Source organism: Miniopterus schreibersii (genome assembly GCF_964146895.1).
Source record: "Miniopterus schreibersii genome assembly, chromosome: 6".
Classification (NCBI taxonomy): domain Eukaryota; kingdom Metazoa; phylum Chordata; class Mammalia; order Chiroptera; family Miniopteridae; genus Miniopterus; species Miniopterus schreibersii.
In genome coordinates, this window is record NC_138107.1 from 6,774,276 (window position 1) to 6,794,316 (window position 20,041).

The 20,041-nt window shown below is 40.2% G+C and overlaps 1 protein-coding gene across 2 annotated transcripts in view; it reads left to right on the top strand.

Moving 5' to 3' along the window:
- The window catches only part of BLTP3A (bridge-like lipid transfer protein family member 3A), a 64,734-nt gene that overhangs the window by 11,306 nt on the left and 33,387 nt on the right, over positions 1-20,041 (top strand). For both annotated transcript variants that reach the window (XM_081141550.1, XM_081141551.1), the window contains exons 2-4: positions 14,862-15,024; positions 15,111-15,149; positions 15,853-15,944. In XM_081141550.1, the coding sequence (XP_080997676.1) occupies positions 14,862-15,024; positions 15,111-15,149; positions 15,853-15,944 (294 nt within the window). The remainder of the gene's footprint in view (positions 1-14,861; positions 15,025-15,110; positions 15,150-15,852; positions 15,945-20,041) is intronic.

The window sequence follows — 20,041 nt, forward strand, 5'->3', positions numbered from 1 at the left end:
TGTTGAAGTTCTCATTAAGTTGTTTTGTTTTTAAACCATTTAATACAGGGTGCTCCTTTTACAAGTTTATACTCCCTGTAATTTCTGTTATTACCCCTCCCCTCCCCTCCCCTCCCCTCCCCTCCCCTCCCCTCCCCTCCCCTCCCCTCCCCTCCCCTCCCCTCCCCTCCCCTCCCCTCCCCTCCCCTCCCCTCCCCTCCCCTCCCCTCCCCTCCCCTCCCCTCCCCTCCCCTCCCCTCCCCTCCCCTTCTTTTCATATATCTTTATTGATTTCAGAGAGCGGGAGAGAGAGAGAGAAACATCAATGATGAAAGAGTCATTGATTGGCTGCCTCCTGCATGCCCCTGACTGGGGATCGAGCCCGCAGCCCCGGGCATGTGTCCCAACCGGGAGTTGAACTGCAGTCTCCGGGATCCTAGGTTGATACTCATCTGCTGAGCCACACCTGGCACGCCTCACTAAGTTTCTTGAGCATCCTTATAACCATTGTTTTGAACTCTGTATCTGGTAGTTTGCTTGCCTCCATTTCATTTAATTGTTACTCTGGAGACTTCTTGTTCCTTCATTTGGGTCCTGTTTCTTTGTCTCTGCCTTTTTGCTGTTTCACTATGTTTGTTTCTGTGTATTAGGGAGAGCTGCTACGTCTCCCAGACTTGGAAGGATGGCCTTGTGTAAAAGGTGTCCTGAAGGGCCCAGCAGTGCAGCCTCCTCAGTCACTGAGCTGGGTGCTTCAGGTGCACCCCTGTGTGGGCTGTGTGCATTGCCCTGTTGTAGATGAGCCTTGATTGCTGTTGGTGTCACTGGGAGCAAGGACTGGCTGTGACTGCAGTGGAGGAGCTGTGGTGCAGGACTTGACGCTAAGGAGCAGGACTTGCTTCAGTGGGGCTTTGGTCCTCGCTGAGTCCTCACCTTGAGTGTGAGTGTGTCACTCGTGGAGGTTGGGCTGTAATCTGGCATAATCTGAAGTTGTCCACCGGGTACACTGGCTCTAGGGACTCCAAGGAGGTGCAAAGTCAGCCACTGCCTGTGCCTGCCTGGGGCCACCTCGCACGAACTACAGAGTGATCTGTAGGTGCTGCTACTTGTGTTGGGCATGGAGGTGCCCAGGAGAGACCCAGCTGTGAACCAGGGCTGGCTGCTGCTAGTGCTGGGCCTGGGGCCACTTAGCAAGAGGTAAGAGGTACTAAGAGGCCAGATTCTGCTTGTTTGAGATTTTTAGGAAAGTCCGAAGCATGAAGCAAGAGAGGCCATTTGTATTGAAAAGTCACTGGAAACTACTTGGATGGACCTGTAAGTTGGGTGTGGTGGGAGGTCTCAGGGAATCACCAGAGCAGGGCAAACAGTGTGAGCCAGGTTTATGGAGACTCAGATATTGTACCTGCCTGTTGGCTCTGTGTGTGTGGGGGCGTCTCAGAAAAGGAACAATGGCCTCTGCCAGCACTTTTGTCTTTCAGAAAGCTGCCTCCCTCAGCTCTTGCCCTGTTGCCAGAGAATTCAGTTTTTTCCCTTATGACCCTGGTTCATTTCAAGCTGCTGTCTCAGCACTGGAGCTCAGAGGGAGTTAGTCCCAGTAAGTCTGTTTGCGGGCCCTTTAAGAGGGACCGCCTGGGATTCCAGCAGCCCTCTACTCACTCAGCCACAATCCCTGCTGGTTTTTACAGCCCAAAGTTATGGAGACTTGTCTTCTTGGCACTGGAACCCTGGGCTTGTGGGGAGGGGTGTCTTGTGTAGGGTTGGGACAACTCTCTCCTCAGACCTCCGAAGCCAAGATATCCCCCCTGATTTTAAATCATCACACCTGTGTGTAGGGCCAGCCTGTTCCACGTTTCTGCTCCTCCTACCAGTCAATGTAGCTTCTTTAAATCCCTAGTTGTAGGATTCCCATTCAGCTAGATTTTAGGAAGTTATGAGTGATGGTGGTTCTGTAGTTTAGTTGTGTGTTTTTTTAATTGATTTTAGAGAGAGAGCGAGAGAGAGAAACATTGATGCGAGAGAGAAACATCGACTGGTTGCCTTCTGTATGTCCTACCAGGGATCAAACCCATAACCTAGGTATTTGCCCTTACAGGGAATTGAACTGCAACCTTTTGGTGTACCAGATGAAGCCAGACTCGGCCAGAGGAGTTTAATTGTATTTCCCCCCCCCCCCCCAAATATGTCTTTATTGATTTCAGAGAGAGGAAGGGAGAGGAGGAGAGAGAGAGAGAGGAACATCAATGATGAAAGAGTCATTGATTGACTGCTTCCTACACGCCCCCTACTGGGGATCTGGGCATATGCCTTGACTGGGAATCGAACCACGATCTCCTGGATCATAAGTTGGTGCTTGACTGCTGAGCCACGCCTGGCCGGGCAGTTCAGTTGTATTTTTGATGTGGTTGTGGGAGGATTTGAGTACAGCATTTCCTTATGCTGCCGTCTTGACTGGAAGTCACCCAGTTGGCTTGATTTTGAATTCTAGCTTGCTAGCAGTGTGACCTTGGACAAGTTATTTAGCCTTTCTATGCCTTAGTTTCCTCATCTATAAAATGGAGATAATAGTTGTCCTTTATGTCATGGGGTCATTGAGAGAAACAAACTAATCTAAAGTGTATAACAAAGTGTTTACGACAGAGTCTGGAATAAAGTAAACAGTTATTAAATATTAACTTATTTTAAAAAATTTCATTCTTAGAAATGTCATTCTTTTTTATTAGTTTTGTTGTAAAACATTCTAGACAGAGCTTTTAGAATGAACTAATCTCTTTCTCTTTCCTTTTTGAACACCTTGCACTTTCTAGTTATCTTTAATGGATATCTCTTCTACCCTGCTTCACATAGAAATTTATTTCTGTGTTTACAGATGACACTCTTAAACCAGATTTAAGAGTTAATCAGACATATTACAGTTTGTAATGTGTGAGAGAATGTGAGTGGGTTGTTGGATATACCCTTTAGTTCATTCCACCTGTTTGGCAATTAGCATTTATTTGCTTTATATTGTTATCAATAAACACTAATTGCATCCTTATCCTAGACTTTGTGCTGGACAGAGATCTGAATTACACAGTTCTAGCTCTTGAGGAACTTGTAGTTCTACCTAGAATTGGAGACCTTCATTTTTTACTTTAAATTCTTTGTATCCTCTGCAGCTACTTTATATGGTTAGTTAGAAAGCCCATGAAATAATTACAATGAAATACTAAAAATATTAGTTTAACCTAAAGAGAAGGCAGGAAAGGAGGAACGGAACAAAATCAGATAGAACAAATAGCAGAATGGTAAACTGAAATTTAACTGTTATCAATAATTACATGAAATTCGAGTGGATTAAATGCTCCAATTTAAAGGCAGAGACTGGATATAAAAGAGATAGACATAAATAGATTGAAAGGATGAAAAAAAGTACAACCATGTGAACAGTAAACATAAGAAAGCTGGAGTGGCAATATTATCATCAGACAAAATAGATCTCAAGACAAGGATTATTACTAAAGATAGAAAGGAACACATCTTAGTAAAAGGATCAATTCATCAGAAATAATTATAAATGTGTATGAACCTAATAGAAGGGCTTCAATATACATGATAAAACCAGAGAGAATTAAAGGGAGAAAAGGGCAAATCCACAACTATAGTTGGAAAAAATTTTTTTTAAATATATCTTTATTGATCTCAGAGAGAGAAAAGGAGAGGGAGAGAGAGAGACAGAAACATCAGTGATGAGAGAGAGTCATTGATTGGCCACCTCCTGCATGCCCCTGACTGGGGATTGAGCCTGCAACCCGGGCATGTGCCCTGACTGGGAATCAAACCCCGATCGCCTGGATCCTAGGTCGATCCTCAACCACTGAGCCATGCCCGAATGGGCTATAGTTGGAAATTTTTAATACTCCTTCCTCAGTAGTTGATAGAACAATGTGAAAAGTATCAGTAAAGATATAGAAGATCTGAATAATATTATGCATCACCTTGCCTAACTGACATTTATAGAACACTACATATAACTGCAGAATACACATTATTTAAAGTGCATGGGGAATGTTTGCCAAGATAGACCATATGTTAAACTATAATATATGTCTAGTAAATATAAAAATATTGCAAACTTACATAGTATAATTTTTGACCACAGTGGAATTAAATTAGAAATCAATAACAATGAACAACTAGAAAAGCTCTCCCCTTCTCAATTTGGAATATTTAAAATATATTTCTAAGTAACTCATGGTCAAAGAAGACATCATAAAATAAATTAGAAAACAGTTCTATCTAGTTGACAGTGAAAATTCAACATATCAAACTTTGTGGGAAGTAGCAAAGTAAACAGTGAGAAATGTATAGTGTTAAGTGCTTATATTAGAAAAAAGTTTAAAAATCAGTGATGGAATTTTCCAACTTGAGAAGCTAGAAAGAGATGAGCAAAATAAACCCAAGCAGAAGAAAGGAAAAATAAACGGTAGAAATCAGTGAAATTGAAAACAGAACAAACAATAGAGAAAATAGAGCCAAAAGTTTTTAAAAGATAATAAAATTAACCTTTCGGTCAAGAGAAAAAAAACATACTATATTGTCAATAAATTTGACAACTTAGATGAAATGGGCAAAATTATTTGAAAAACATAAACTTACCAGAACTGGCACAATGAAATAGAATATCTGAGTAGCTCTGTATCTATTAAAGAAATTGCATTTGTTGTCAAACCCTTTTTCACAAAGAAAACGACAGGCCCAGATAGTTTTATTGGTGATTCCTATAGAACATTTAAGGAAGAAATAGTACCTAATTAACACAAGTTATTTTAGGAAATAAAGGAAACACTTCTAAACTTGTTTAATAAGTCTATCATAACTCTGGTAACAAAATCCTGACAAAGATGTTGTAGACAACATGAATGAATGTCTACGATGAAAATCTTATGGCTTCTTTAAAAAAAAGTTATTAGAACTGGTAAGTTTAGTAAGGTTGAAGAATACGAGATCAAAGTGCAAATACCTATTGTGATAAAGATTGGAAATGAGGAAGTAAAACTTACCTATTCACAGATGAAATAATTATTTGCATACAAAAATCCTAAAGAATCTACAAATCAATGACTAGAGTGAATAACTGAATTTAGTAAGGTTGCAGGATATAAGGTCAATATAGAAATATCATTTTTATCGCTATGTTTTGGCAGAAAACAACTAGAAAAAACAAATTTCCTTTACAAATAGTGTCAAAAACATAAAATATATAGAAATAAATTTAAGAAAGGGTGTATGCTAAAACTATAAAACATTGCTGGGAGGAGTTAAAGAAGACCTAAATAAATATGCCATACCTTGAAAGTATACCATGTTCAAGGATAGACTGACTCATTTTTTTTCTTTTTTTTTTTTAAAAAAAAATATTTATTTCAGAGAGAGGAAGGGAGAGGGAGAGAGAGAGAGAAAACATCAATGATGAGAGAGTCACTGATCGGCTGCAGCCCGCAACCCGGGCATGTGCCCTGACTGGGAATCGAACCCTGATTGCCTGGATCCTAGTTCGATGCTCAACCGCTGAGCCATGCCTGGCTGGGCATCATTTTTTTTCTTTTTTTAATCCTCACCCAAGGATATTTTTTCTGTTGGTTTTTAGAAAGAGTGGGAGGGAGGGAGGGAGGGAGGGAGGGAGAGAGAGAAAGAAACATTGATGTGAGAGAGATAATATCGATTGGTTGCTGTCCACATCAGCCCTGACTGGGGCTGAGGATCGAACCTGCAACCCAGTATGTGCCCTTGACTGGGAATCGAACCCACCACCGTTTGGTGCGCTGGCTGATGCTCTAACTGAGCAACGCCAGCCAGGGCAACTGACTCATTTTTGTTAATACTATGTTGAATCTCTCCAAATCCAGCTACAGAGTCAATGCAATTCCAATCAGAATTTCAGCAGTTTTTTTTTCTTCCTGACAAATTGGCAGGCTGATTTAAAAATTTATATGAAAATGAAAAGGACCTAGAATGGTCAAAATAATCTTGAAAAAAAATGAGAGGGTTTCTACTACTTTCAAGACTTAAAATGAAGCTACAATAATAAAGATAGTGTGGTATTGACATAAGGATAAATAGATCAGTAGAACAAAATAGAAAGTTCAGAAATAAGCCATTGTATATAAATTGCACCTCAAATAAGACAAAACCACTTAAAAAAAACCAACATTGTAAACAAACAAAAATCTAGAAGGAAAGAATTTTCTCCTAAGGAAGTCAGTTTATGCAGAAGTTTGCTTTTTTTTAACAGTATCAGGTTTTTTTTTTTAGTTTTTTAAAAATATATCTTTATTGATTTCAGAGAGAGGAAAGGAGAGGGAGAGAGAGAGAGAAACATCAATGATGAGAGAGTCATTGATCGAGCCTGCAACCTGGGCATGTGCCCTGACCGGGAATCGAACCCTGGTCGCCTGGATCCCAGGTCGACGCTCAACCTCTGAGCCACGCCCGGCCGGGCAACAGTATCAGTTTTTAAAAATATATTTTTAACTAATTTTAGAGAGAGAGGAAGGGAGAGGGAGAGAGAGAGAAACATTGATTCGAGAGAGAAACATCCATTGATCAGCTGCCTCTTACACACACCCAGACTAGGGATCGAGCCCGCAACCTGGGCATGTGTGCCCTGACCGGGATTCAAACCAGTCTTTCGGTGCATGGAATGATGCTCAACCAACTGAACCACACTGGCCAGGGCCATGCAGAAGTTTTGAGAGTACCTTTAGGGCAGCGTCTAAGATTGAATGGCATATTTCAACAGATTATCTGGGATGGAATGTTAGCTACTTTAGCAATTGAGATATTTTGTTTAGATTGATGCAGGGGTCCTGCATCTAAATCAACTGCTGCAGCTTGTGTTGTGTTACATCTTTGGTTAAAGACAAGCCTGTGGTATGTCTGAGCAGTGAAGATACTTAGATGCAGATTTGATTAGGAAACTTAGAAGCCAAGGAATGGGGCTGTGACCACCTTAATGGAAAAAGAGTGAAGGAAGCAAAGTGTATTTGTGGACCTTTTTAATTCTCCTGTGAGAGTTCAATTTCTATGGAACCTGAAGCAGACTGATAATTGCAATTTATTGACCCTATTATTAACAATAAAGGTAGTGGGAGATTTGAATGAATGCTGGGTTAAGCCCCATTTCTGCCATTTACTTATTCCAAGATTTACCACTGGCTATCTGTGATTCTTGGGCAAGTCATTTAACTTAATGACTATTTGCAAATTATAGATTTGGACTAAAGATTATTTAATATTTAAGCTTTCTAGCTCTGAAATTCTGTGAACCTGCAAATTTAAGAATTATAATTTCTCAACATTCTACATTTTCACAAAGATGTCTGAGAGCCTTTCTCTGTTGTCTCTCTGGCAGATTGCAGTCCTTTCCTTTGGCAAAAATGAAACCTGATCAAAATCTGTTTTTCCAACTCGACTTCATCTTAGCTTCTGTGATCTGTAACAGTAACAGATGGCCAGAAAATGTTTTCCCACATACTGGAAGTGGAATAAATAGCAGGCTTCCATTAGCCTTGTCAGCCACCCTTGCACTCAGTGATATCATCCTCAATTAGGAACACAAATGCTGAACAAAGTTTGTGCCGGGGACTGTGGGGTAGCTTCAGATCAGAGCTCAGATTAGTGGTTTCCCAGTTGCACAAACCTCCCCCACAATGACTGGCCCCACAAGTCACCTATTCATCTATTTTTGTTGCTACTATAAAACGCAGACAAGTTCAGTTGAATTTTTACTGCCTTTTTTTGAGAAAAAAATAAAGTAATACTCATTTTTTTTCCTGAATCCTACAACTAAATTTCTCAATGATAAAGCTGTGTTATATCATCATTACTGTTACAGGAGAACAGCCTGTGGTAGCACAGCAGGCCTGCCTGTGCCATCAGCCGTCCTTGCAGCCTACTAAGAGTTCTCTGTGAACAGCTTTTGGGGATTACTTGCATATTGGATCAGAGAGCTGATGGCACAGTGCCCTCTGTGGTCTCTTAGTCTCTTGGAAGAGACTGGGTGTTACTGCTGAAATGGTGGTGAATTAGCCCTGGGCATACTTAAGAAAGATTTTATTAATCTCATTGTGTTGGTAAAGTTTAGAAAGGTTTTTGATGGAGTTAAACTATAACTTTACTCACCAAAGTTTAGATTTATTCTTCTTACACAGGTTAAGTGGTCCACGGTAGGTTGTAAAAAGGGAAAGGATGTCTTCCAATCATTTCTGAGACAGCTTATAAATCCATTCTTGCCAGGTGTGTTTTGGAGGAACACAATATTAAGAGATGTTAGTAAAAGTAAGACAGTCCAGTCAGCAGACCTGGTTCATGCTCTGCCTCTGTCTCTTCCTGCCCTGTCACCTTGGGCGAATTACTTCATGTCTGAAACCCATGTTTCTCCTCTTTAAAATGGGGAAAATGCCCGGCTGGCGTGGCTCGGTGGTTGAGCATTGACCAGTAGATTGCGGTTTGATTCCCAGTCAGGGCACATGCCTGGATTGCAGGCTTGATCCCCAGCAGGTGCTGTGCAGGAGGCAGCCTATCAATGACTCTCTCATCATTGATGTTTCTATCTCTCTCTCTCCCCCTTCCTCTCTCTGAAATCAATAAAGACATATTTTTTAAAAATGGGGAAAATGAAGTATTGTGAAGGCTAATTGAGATAATGTTTTAGTTCCCTAGTTCAATGCCTTGTACAAAGTAAAATGCCATTATCATTAGCAGTCTGGTTCTGCTAGTCCAGGTCAGGGGATGAGGCTTTTCCCCATTTGTGGTGTACAAAATAAATTGTCTTTAAAAAAAAAAATCTTTATTGATTTCAGAGAGAGGAGGGGAGAGGGAGAGAGAGAGATAGAAACATCAACGATGAGAGAGTCATTGATCGGCTACCTCCTGCACACCCCCGACGGGATTAAGCCCGCAGCCTGGGCATGTGCCCTAACTGGGAAAATTGAACAGTAGTCTCCTGGATCCTGATCTCTTGGATCCTAGGTCGATGCTCAACCACTTATCCATGCCCGGTCGGGCAAAATAGTTTTTAAATGCCTCTTAGTTGACCAAAGGACATTGATCTAGCCCAGCCTATAGGATAAAAAGACATAAAATTATTTTAAACTGTGTGTCCATCTCCATACTCAGCAGTGGCCTAAAAAAAGATGTTAAATCAGCATTCTTGTATGTCCAGGCAGAGTAAAAATGGGGAAAAAGTTAAGAGAGATTGTGTGAATAGATAGAGACTGAAGCAGGTAATCTTCTCTGTAGAGATTCTCTACTCTGACAGTCAAAATTATATAGTAAAATGAAACTAATCCTCTCACTTGCTTGTTGTTCTATGCCCTACCTGGAAATATGAATGATCACTTTTCATCCAGAGCCTAATCCACTTTGGGGCAGGAAGACAGGTTTTATGCTTTTCCTGTTTGTTCCTCTATGTTAGTGCTGTTGATGAGGGCAGTGTGTGCCAACAGGCTGGTGAACAGTCCTTACTGAGGTTAGTCTCCATTCCTGGCTGGCTGGTGTTCACACACATGCAGTCATCTTTAAGACAATCAGAGACATAAGTCCACCTGGTTGCTGTCAGAACTGCCCTGAAGAAGCCAGTGTTGTCACTTGCCAGTTGACACGGCTACAGAGTTCATAGAGCTTTGCTGGTTACCAACTGCAGGCCTGTTGTTTTCAATTGGTTGGCCCTGCCTTTAGGCTTGATTTTGACTAGCTTCATTGATAATTTTATTCTGTCCTCTGAATAAAGGACAGACTCATAAGTACTAGAGAGACAAGGGATGAAGATCTATTCTTGGAGTCAGATTGGGATATAATGGGTAGGATTTCTGGGGAACATGAACTTGTTTTTAATCTTGTTCAGATTTCAATTTCTAGAAACCCAAGTTGAAAGGATAGAAGTAAGCATACTGGAAATGGAAGATGCTACATTGAGATAGAAAGGTAGATCTGAGGGGTTGTCTCTTGAAGAAACCCTGAGTCCCTGGATAATAATCTAAGCCTCCTAAACCTTTTTCTAAATTGACATACAATATTATATTAGTTTCAGGTGTATAACATAATGATTCGACATTTGTATACATTTTGAAATGATCTAAACCTTTTTTAAAAGATAATAATTTAAGGCTTTTCTAAAGGGAGAGGGTAATGAAATCCAGAAATAACAATGATTAAGATTTATTTATTGAGTACTTAATAAATGCCAGGTATTTAATGTATGTTATGTATAGCTCTTTTAATCCCTGCAGCCATGTGAGGTTGGTTGAACAGTTTGCCTAAAGTCACAGTATTAGTAAATGAGAGAGCCAGATTTTGAGCCCAAGTCTAACTGTAAAGCTCTTAACCAGCCATAATAAGAATAGAAGGTGAAAACTTTGCTCTTGAGGAATGGATTTATGCATCTCTTTTCCACCTGCAGCCTCTGGCTTTCTCTTCCTTAAAGTATTATAGCTGGTTAACTGAAACCTCAAATTAAGGCATTCTCAAACTTTAAAGAACAGAAGAAATCACCTTGAGTTTGTTAAAAATTTGGGTTCCTTACCCAGTTCCCCATTGTAATTCAGCATATCTGTGGTGTGTCCCAATGATCTGCATGTTAAAATAAACATACCGAAGTGATTCCACCCATGTGATCAGAGGCACATAGTTTGTCACACATTGCCCTAAGTACTGGGAAAGTTAAGGTGGAATGTAACACAATCTCATACTTTTTAACTCAAGGTTATGAAAATGACATTTATGTTCTGTGGAGTTGTAAATAGAGTTAGATTTTGCATACAATACAATATAGATGTTAGATCTATGGCACCTATTGAGTATAATCACACTGAGTGTCAGTGGAGCAAGCAGTGTAGCTTATTCTTGACTGTGTTTATGTTTCATTTTATTCAAAGTATGTTCCTCTTTTTTCAGAGAGGAATATGCTTGAAAAAGTCCCTATCACTTTCTTTTCTTAAAAATGCCTTTTTATCAAGAGGAAAAGTAGCTTATGTTAGTGATTCTCAGACTTCTCCCCACTCCTGTGTGTTAAAGGGATCCTTCTATCTCTGACAATGGCCATTCTTGCCATGTCTCAGCTGTGGTAGGAAGATGGGGCCTTATCAGAATCTGTGGGGGACACACAAGGAAACATACAGTCTTTACAACCTAATTTTATGTCTTGGAATATTCTTATCTTTAAGACAAATACTTCTGGAGGATGCCCGCCTTGACCGGGAATCGAGCTGTGACCTTTTGGTGCAAGGAACAACTCTCAACCAACTGAGCCACACCAGCCAGGGCATAATTGTGATATCTTATTTAAATACACAAGGGACTTGGAACAGAAAGCCTGCCTGTACCTCGTGATTACAAATAATGTTGAGTTCTGTTTTCTGTCTCCTTTCCTTCCCTTAAGACAGTGTTTCCTCCATACTCCTTATGGGCATGCACTGTAGTGTCTTTTCTTTCAGTAGTTGTTGTTTCTTGCAGTGGGAGTTAATCATTTAAGATGTTCTTTTTTTCTCTTTCACAACCCAGTCCTGTTTCCTTGCTTGTAGCCATTCCTCACAGGAAAAGAGGAATAAAAGGAATTCTTTCCCCCTGTGGCAAGTTAGTTTCTAGACGATAGGAGTCATTAGAGAAAGCTTGTCTTTTTGGATCAGAGAATAAAATTGGTTCATACTCAGTAAACGTTTATTTAAATTTCTTTTATTAAAATCAGTAAAAGTATGTGTAAGGGTCTGGGATTTTATTTTACCTTATTTAGAAGCTAATAATTAGCCTGCTATAGTTCATGTATGTGGCAGAACACGTGAGACTCCTGGATCAGAGACAAAGGACTTAATTACTTATGGGCCAGCAAGCAGCATAGGCATATGTTTGCAATTAGTCCCCACACCCCCCAAGTCCCATGGGAGTGACATGCATGGGCCCAGGTAGATGCCTGCACATGTGTTATAGGAATGGAATGTTTAATTTGGGGAACCCATTGTTTTTGGTAAGTGGTAAACAAAACTACTCTTTGTACTGTAGTGGGACATTACTTTATCCTCAAAGCTGCTCTTTGCAACACAATCCTGCGAAGTAGCCTGGGTAAGGAGTGGTCAGGGTTGTCCATTTTTGGCATACCCAGCAAGACCTTGTAGCAGTGTGAGAGACCGATGGCCGAGTAGTTCTACCAATAGTAAGTACATACAATAGGTAATTGGCAGAAATCTTAGAAAGATTTATTATGAAATAGTTGCCATATAAAAAGGTAAAAAGAGTAATATAATGAACAGCCTTACCGTCACCTCCCAACTCCATTGAGAAATAAGTATTATCTATACAGTTGAAGCTTCCTATGAACCCCTCCCCTTGTCCCACATGCAAACACTTTTCCTGAATTTGTTATCTTGCCAGTGCATTCCTATGTATCCCTTCTTATCATACAGTATTGTTTCGCATGTTTATAAACTTCTAAAAATTTTTTTACTGTCATTTAAAATATCGTTAAAGAGCCTTTGTAATACCATTTTAGGCATTGTAGAAAAAAGTTAAAGGTAAAACTCTTACATGTCATTATCTTATGGTTTAAGGAAAACCAAAAACACTAAATACATAGCTTAGTAAAAGGAAAGGATATGTGTGAAAAATAAAAGTTGATAATGTATAAATCTAAAGTCAACTCTTTGCATTTAATATATGTAAGGGCTAAGTATAGTTACAGTGGAGGGTCAAATACAATTAATTGTTGTGTGGAAAATAGTGATTATGAGAGGCAGTAACAGTGAAAAGGAATTACAGGGATGAGCCCTGGCCAGTTTGGCTCAGTGGTTAGAGCGTCGGCCCGCAGACTGAAGGGTCCCGGGTTCAATTTCGGTAGAGGGCATGTACCTCGGTTGCAGGCTCCATCCCTGGCCCTGGTCGGGGTGCATGCAGGATTGATGTGTCTGTCTCACACTGATGTGTCTCCCTCTCCCCCTCTCTCACTCTCTCCCTCCCACTCTCTGAAAAGCAATGGAAAAAAGATCCTCGGTGAGGATTAAAACAAACAAACCGACAACAACAAAAGAATTACAGGGACGAGACTCATCAGACAGTTTGTCATACGGGAGAGGGGGTGATGCTGTGAGGAACTGGCCTAAAATTGATCAGCCAGAGGAGATGAGAGAAGGGAGCTGGGAGTGGTGAGCCAGCCGTGTGCAGTTAGCTGACAGGGACGGTAGGCAGGCCAGCTTTCTGTCAGGTGAACATTTTGATTAGAAGGATGGCTAAGGCTGAGCCCCTGGCTTCAAAGGGCTTAACATCTCGTTGCGCAGGGGTGGTTACACATGGGAGAGTTAGAGAACACCCTAAGACCCTAATTGTTTAATGTGCCGCGCAGCAGCTAGGGAAAGAAAGCCTCAGTGAGAAGTCTTGAGTTGGGCCTTGAGTGGCAGATGATGAGGGTGCTCCAGGAAAGGGAGTGGGTGGTGAGAGCACGTGAGCAAAGACTAGACAGTGAACACGGACTGGTGAAGAGACAGGCCTGTGTGGATTGTTCATGTCCAGGCCGCTTGACCTAAAGAGTTTCCCGTGGCCTGGGTCTTACTGATTGCACACTTCCAGTGCAGTTCAGCAGTTAACCTCTGTCCTTTGTTTTCTGTAAATTAACAACTGGACCCAGTAAGTAGCATGATGAGATTCAAGCTCAGTCCCTGCGGCTAGACTATAGGTGGTGGTGGTGTGTTATTTTATCACATCAAAGCTATGTGTAAGGGTCTGGGGTTCATTTTACCCTACTTAACAAGCTAATAATTAGCCGCTTACTGTTTCATATTTTATCTTCATAGAGCTCCCTCTTCTCTTGTTTCAAGTAGTGTTAAAAATATAAGTGCTTATCCCCCTCTGCCCACACACACTTTAATTTGGACTCTTTTTTCCCCCTTTCATTTCTGTTATCCCATTTTACTGACTATGGATTCCTCTCCCAGCAATTTCTTCGCAGTGCAGGGGCCCTGTCCTGGGAAGAAGCCTTGCTTAGTTATATGAGTTCATAGGGCTAGACCACTCCAGCTTCTTTGGGCCTCACTGGGGACCCCTTGCAGTGGACAGAACCCCTCCAGTTTCAGTTGCTATTCTCAAATTGGTCACATTGGTTTTCATTTAGCACTTGGTTGCCTAGGGCTTCTTCTGTTCTCTGGTCTGTCAGAGGCCTTATTGCTTCCCTCTATGTTGATCTGTACAGCTGCTTAGTGCACTTACATCTTGTGATTTTTGATGTTTTTTTCCCCTCCTGCTTGTATATGGGGGGCTATTTGGATGCTTTATCTTCTAGTTGTTTTTTTAATCCTCATCTGTGGACATGTTTAGAGGGGGGAGAGAGAAATATCAGTGTGAGAGAGAAACATCAGTTGGTTGGCTTCTGTCCATGCCCCAACTGGGGATTGAACTCACAGTCCAGGTACATGCCCTGACTTGGAATCGACCCTCAACTTTCCGGTTCATGGGATGGTGCTCAACCGACTGAGCCACTCTGCTCGGGCTGTCCGTGGGCTTTTTGGGTTGCTGACTAGTTTCTCTGTCTGGTTTTTGGGGTTTTTTTTTGTTGATCTCTTTCTGTCCCCTGCCCCCATACTCTTTCTGTTTTAATGTGGGGATTCAGAAATATCGAAAGGCTGTGTTGCCACCACTAGAGCCATATCCCCAGAATCCCCATTATAGGTTCTTGAGTAGAAAGATGACACACTTGTGAGTGGAATGATAGGTCTCATCCAACATCTTGCATGGTGTAGAGACAGTGTGGTCATTAGATGTTTGTTCTTTAATGTTCTCTTTTCTGTAAATTCAGAAGTGTTATTGGCTGTAATGCCATTTAGCAGGTTCCCATGGAAATAATGCCTTCTTATCATTACTTTTTTCAGGTTCACTAAGAATCTTTCCCCAGACAAAATCAATTTGAGCACCCTGAAAGGCGAAGGTCAGCTGACCAACCTGGAGCTGGACGAAGAGGTTCTGCAGAATGTGCTGGAGCTGCCTACCTGGTTAGCCATCACTCGGGTCTACTGCAACAGGGCCTCCATCCGGGTGAGAACGGGGGTCAGAGTGCTGTTGCTTTCTTGGGCCAGCAGGCCTGCCTTCCACAGTCCTGACTCGTTGCTTTTCTCTTTCAGATCCAGTGGACAAAATTGAAGACACACCCAATTTGCTTGGTAATGGCCTGTCTTGTTTGCAAGTAATCCAATGGGGATGGCTGGGGTAGGGTTTTAAGAGATCTGAGGGAAGATGGGGAGGAGTCCTGATAGGCTGTCTCTTTTGGGAGCCATGGGTGCTTTGTCTGGGCTGTGAGCTTCTCTCTGAGACAGAGCTACTGTTGTCTGGACTAATTATGGAGCTGCTGGGCAGTATAGGAATTAGCGCTGAGACACAAGGCCCTGGAGTCCTGAGCTGGTTTTTATTTTGTAGTGTTTCATAACAAGTTTTGCTGCCCAGACATTACCTTTAGATTTCCCTATTTTCCCTTAGAATCCTGATAGGAAAAACTGGAATTTTAGTTCATGTTGACTATTGGGTGATTATCAAATGACAGCTCTTTAGGAACTGATTGGTGCATATCTTTATCCCAAAGACTGGAATCCCAAGCACTGGTGATATCTCTAACTTGGATTTATGTTTTAGTTTTCTGCTGTGAGCTAATCCCATGCTTGTCATGGAGTTTTGCTGCTAATGGAAATGAAAGGTGAAAGATGAGACCTCTCTGTGTATTTCAGTTTGTTCATTCGTTCAACAGATATTGCCTGCCCACTGTGAACGTAGCACTTGGCTAGGCACTGGAGCACAGGGACGAGTAAGACACAGTTCTGTGCTATGTGGGTTTTTGTGCAGATGGTTAGCTCTTTGTGGCTTTTATTTCAGTGTCTGGATAAGGTGGAGGTGGAGATGAAGACATGTGAGGAGCCTCGGCCTCCCAATGGACAGTCTCCCATTGCCCTTGCTTCAGGACAGAGGTTAGTTGGAAACATTACTGGTCCAGATCACCTTTTAGTTAAAAAATAAAAAACTTGAAATTATGGAAAATTTCAGACATACACTAAAGTTAAAGTAGAGAGAACAGTGTAACGAAACCCCATGTACTCAAGATCTAACTTCAGCAATTATTAACATTTGGCCATTTTTTTCACCTTTCTCCTCCATTTTGTGTGGTGTGTGTGTTTGTGCTGTAGTACCTGAAAGCAAATCCCACCCACCATATAATTCCATCGATAAATACTTCTGTATCATGTATCTTTAACAGGAAGAAAGAAGAAAAATACAATACTGTCATCACAATTAATAGAATTAAGAGGAATTCCTTAATATTATCTATATGTATTTCATATTCAATTTTCCTGAATTGTCTCTAAAATATTTTTTATAATATACTGTGGATCAAAGAGCTCTGTATATTATATTTGGGTGACATGATTTGATTTTTAAAGCTTTTTAATCACCCCCCCACACACACTTTTTTTTAATGGATCATGTGCTTTCTTTAAAAAAAAATATTTTTATTGATTTTTAGAGAGAGAGAAAGGGAAGGGGACAGAGAGAGAAACATCAATGTGAGAGACATATTGATTGGTCACCTCCTACATGTGCCCCAACCAGGGCCAGGGATCGAATCTGCAATCTAGGTATGTGCCTTTGACTGGGAATCGAACCTGTGACCCTTTGGTCTGCAGGCCAACGCTCTAACCACTGAGCCAAACTGGCCAGGGCCACATGCACTTTTAATACACCATTTATTCTTTGTAGAAACTGGATTTTTTTTTATAAGAAAATTTCTACATTTTATATTTTTGTCTGATTGTGTCCTCAAAGTGTCATTTAGAATGTTTCTCATTTAGTCTGTTAGTTAGATATAAAGGCTTGCTTGATTTGATTCAAAAATTATTATTTTTTTTTGTAAGAATATTTCAGAAGTAGTACTGTGTACTGTAACATATTTGGAAGCGCATAATGTTCCTTTGGTTAAGATTAATTAGTGGATTTAAATGATGTTGACCTGATTTGTCCATTATGATAAGCTCCACAACAACCTTTCACCTTGTGGTTTAAGGGGCATTGATGGTAGTTGTCTAGATCCTTTATTTTATTGTGGGATGCAGAATAGGGATTTTATAATTATTTTCTTCCTATTGCATTTATTAACTGTGATTTTCTATAAAGAATTTTTCTTTTACCAACTATTTGATTTACCTTGAAATACCATTTGTACAGGAATGTCGAGATAAATGCTGGATTTTTTACCTTTATCAAATTTAAGAATAATGTATACCTAAAACTAACACAATGTTATATATAAATTGTATCTCAATAGAAAAAGAATTATGAGTTGACACCCTAATAATCTCTAAAGAGGTTTTTTGGGGGGTGGGGAGAGGAAGGAAGAGGTTTATCATTTTTGAATCCATGGATTTTTTTTCTACAGCTCTATTATGTTGTAATGGACATAAAATAGACTGCACATCTATAAAGTATACAATTTGATAAGTTTCGGCATATGCATATACCTATGAAACGGTTACCACAATCCCAATAGTGAACATGTTCATCACCTCCACACACATTCTCCTTTGTGTTCCCCTCTCTTCCCCTTCCCACCCCTCCTCCTGTCCCCAAACATTGCCTTTCTGTCACTATAGTTTAGTTTGCATTTTCTCTAATTTTACGTAAATGAAATCATATAGTATATATTCAGCATATTTATTTTGAGATTCACCCATGCTGAATGTAGTTTATTCAGTAGTTCATTCCTGTTATTGCTGCTTAGTGATAGTCCATTGTGTGGATATACCACAGCTTGTTATCCATTTACTTGTTGATGGGCATTTTATTTTCAGTTTTTGGCTTACAAGTTTTTGTATGGTTATGTGCTTTTATTTCTCTTGGGTAAATATCTAGGAATGAAATGGTTGGGTGGTATGGTAGGTAAGAATTTAACTTTTTAAAGAAATTGTCAGACTTTTCCAGAGTGGTTTACTATTTTACATTCTTTTTACATTTTTTTTACATGCTTTCATATTTTACATTTTTATATCCTACATTTACATTTACTTTCTTAATATATTTGTTGTATGTCATACTTTTATAGTCACTGTTCTTTTTGGTGTTCAGATGTCCCCCTCATTGGCCAGTGAGAACCTTTGGGATAAGGTCCCAGTAATCTTCCTGCTTTTAGATGGAACAGGATGTTTCAGGCTTCTCTAGATATCCTTACCTCAGACCTGGAATAAGACATTTCTTCAGGGAACCTTGATTTCTTTTACTGAGACATGTTATTTAGAGACTATAGTCTGGGCGAAATAGTATTCATAGAGTTGTTATTGCTTTAAAGCCTTTTTAGTGTTTAGTTCTAGGGAAAAGGTGTTTTTTTTTTGAGAGGGAGACATATCAATTGGTTGCTTCCCACACGTGCCCTGGGGCCTGGGATCGAGCCTGCAACTGAGATACGTGCCCTTGGCTGGAATCAAACCCGACACCCTTTAGCCCTTGGGCCAATGCTCTAACCACTGGGCCAAATTGGCCAGGGTGAAAAGGTATTTTTAAGAGAGAAAAATAGCCCTGGCTGGTCTGGCTCAGTTGGTTGGGCATCATCCCGTGCACCTAAAGGTTGCTGGGTTCGGTTGCCGGGTGTGATTCCCAGCCATGGCACATGCCTGGGTTGTGGGCTCAATCCCCCTGTGTGGGGGATGGTGCAGGAGGCAGCAGATACACGTTGTGCTCTCACATTGATGTTTCTCTCTCTCTGTCCCTTCCTCTCTCTCTAAAAATCAATAAACTATTAAAAAATTTAAAAGAAAGAAAACTAAATCATGACAATATTCTGATATTTCTCAATTAAAATAAAACAGAATTTTGAGTTAATTTTTATTTTATTTAAAAATTTTATTTTTATTTTTCAATTACAGTTGATATTCAATATTATATTAGTTTCAGGTATAGAGAGTAGTGGTTAGACATTTATATAACTCATGAAGTGATCCCCCTGATTAGTACCACCTGGCACCGTACATAGTTATTTCAATATTATTGACTATATTTGAGTTAACTTTTTTAGATTTAATATTTGTATTTTTTATTCATATGCTGAATCTTGGTTCCTAACAACAATAATATAGTAATAAATGATTTACTTTTTGATAGTTTCAAAAAATAACAAAATCAACATTATATTGATCAATAGACTGCTGAATGCAGTAGATTTCTGTGTGTGTGTATGTGTGTTTTAACCTCATGAAACGTCCTACTAGGGATGTATGGTCAAAATACGGTGTTTTAAAAGTCACTTGAAATCATTCTTCACATGGTTTGGGACTCATTTGACATACAGAGGTCCTTTTGTTTTAGTGTTTTTTTGGTTTTTTTTTTAATATATCTTTATTGATTTCAGAGACAGGAAAGGAGAGGGAGAGACAGAGATAGAAACATCAATGATAAGAGTCGCTGATCGGCTAGCCCGCAACCCAGGCATGTGCCCTGACCAGGAATCAAACCCCAATCGCCTGGATCCTAGGTCGACACTCAACTGTTGAGCCAAGCCCGGCTGGGCATGTTTTAATTTTTTAAAAAACATTTTTTATAGCAGCTTTAGGTTCACAGTAACATTAAGAGGAAGGTGTGGAGATTTGCCATATACCCCTGCCCCTCACATGTGCATAGCCTTCCCCATTGTCAGCACCTCTACCTGGGTGATACATTTGTAACAATTGATGAACCTACTTTAACACATCATAATCACCCAAAGCTCATAGTTTACATTAAGGTTCACTCCTGTGGGTACATTTTATGTTTTTGAACAAATGTGTAATGACTTTTATCAGTCATGGTGTTATCATAGTGTATTTTCACTGCCTAAAAGTCCTCTCTACTCCACTTATTCAGTCCTTCTCAACTCCAACCCCTCGCAATCACTGGTCTTTTCACTGTCTCTAGTTTTTCCTTTTTCAGAATGTCATATAGTTGAAATCATATAGTATGTTTCTATTTTTTTAGATTGGCTTCTTTCACTTAGTAATATACATTGGTTCCTCTATGTCTTTTTATGTCTCTCTTGCTCATTTCT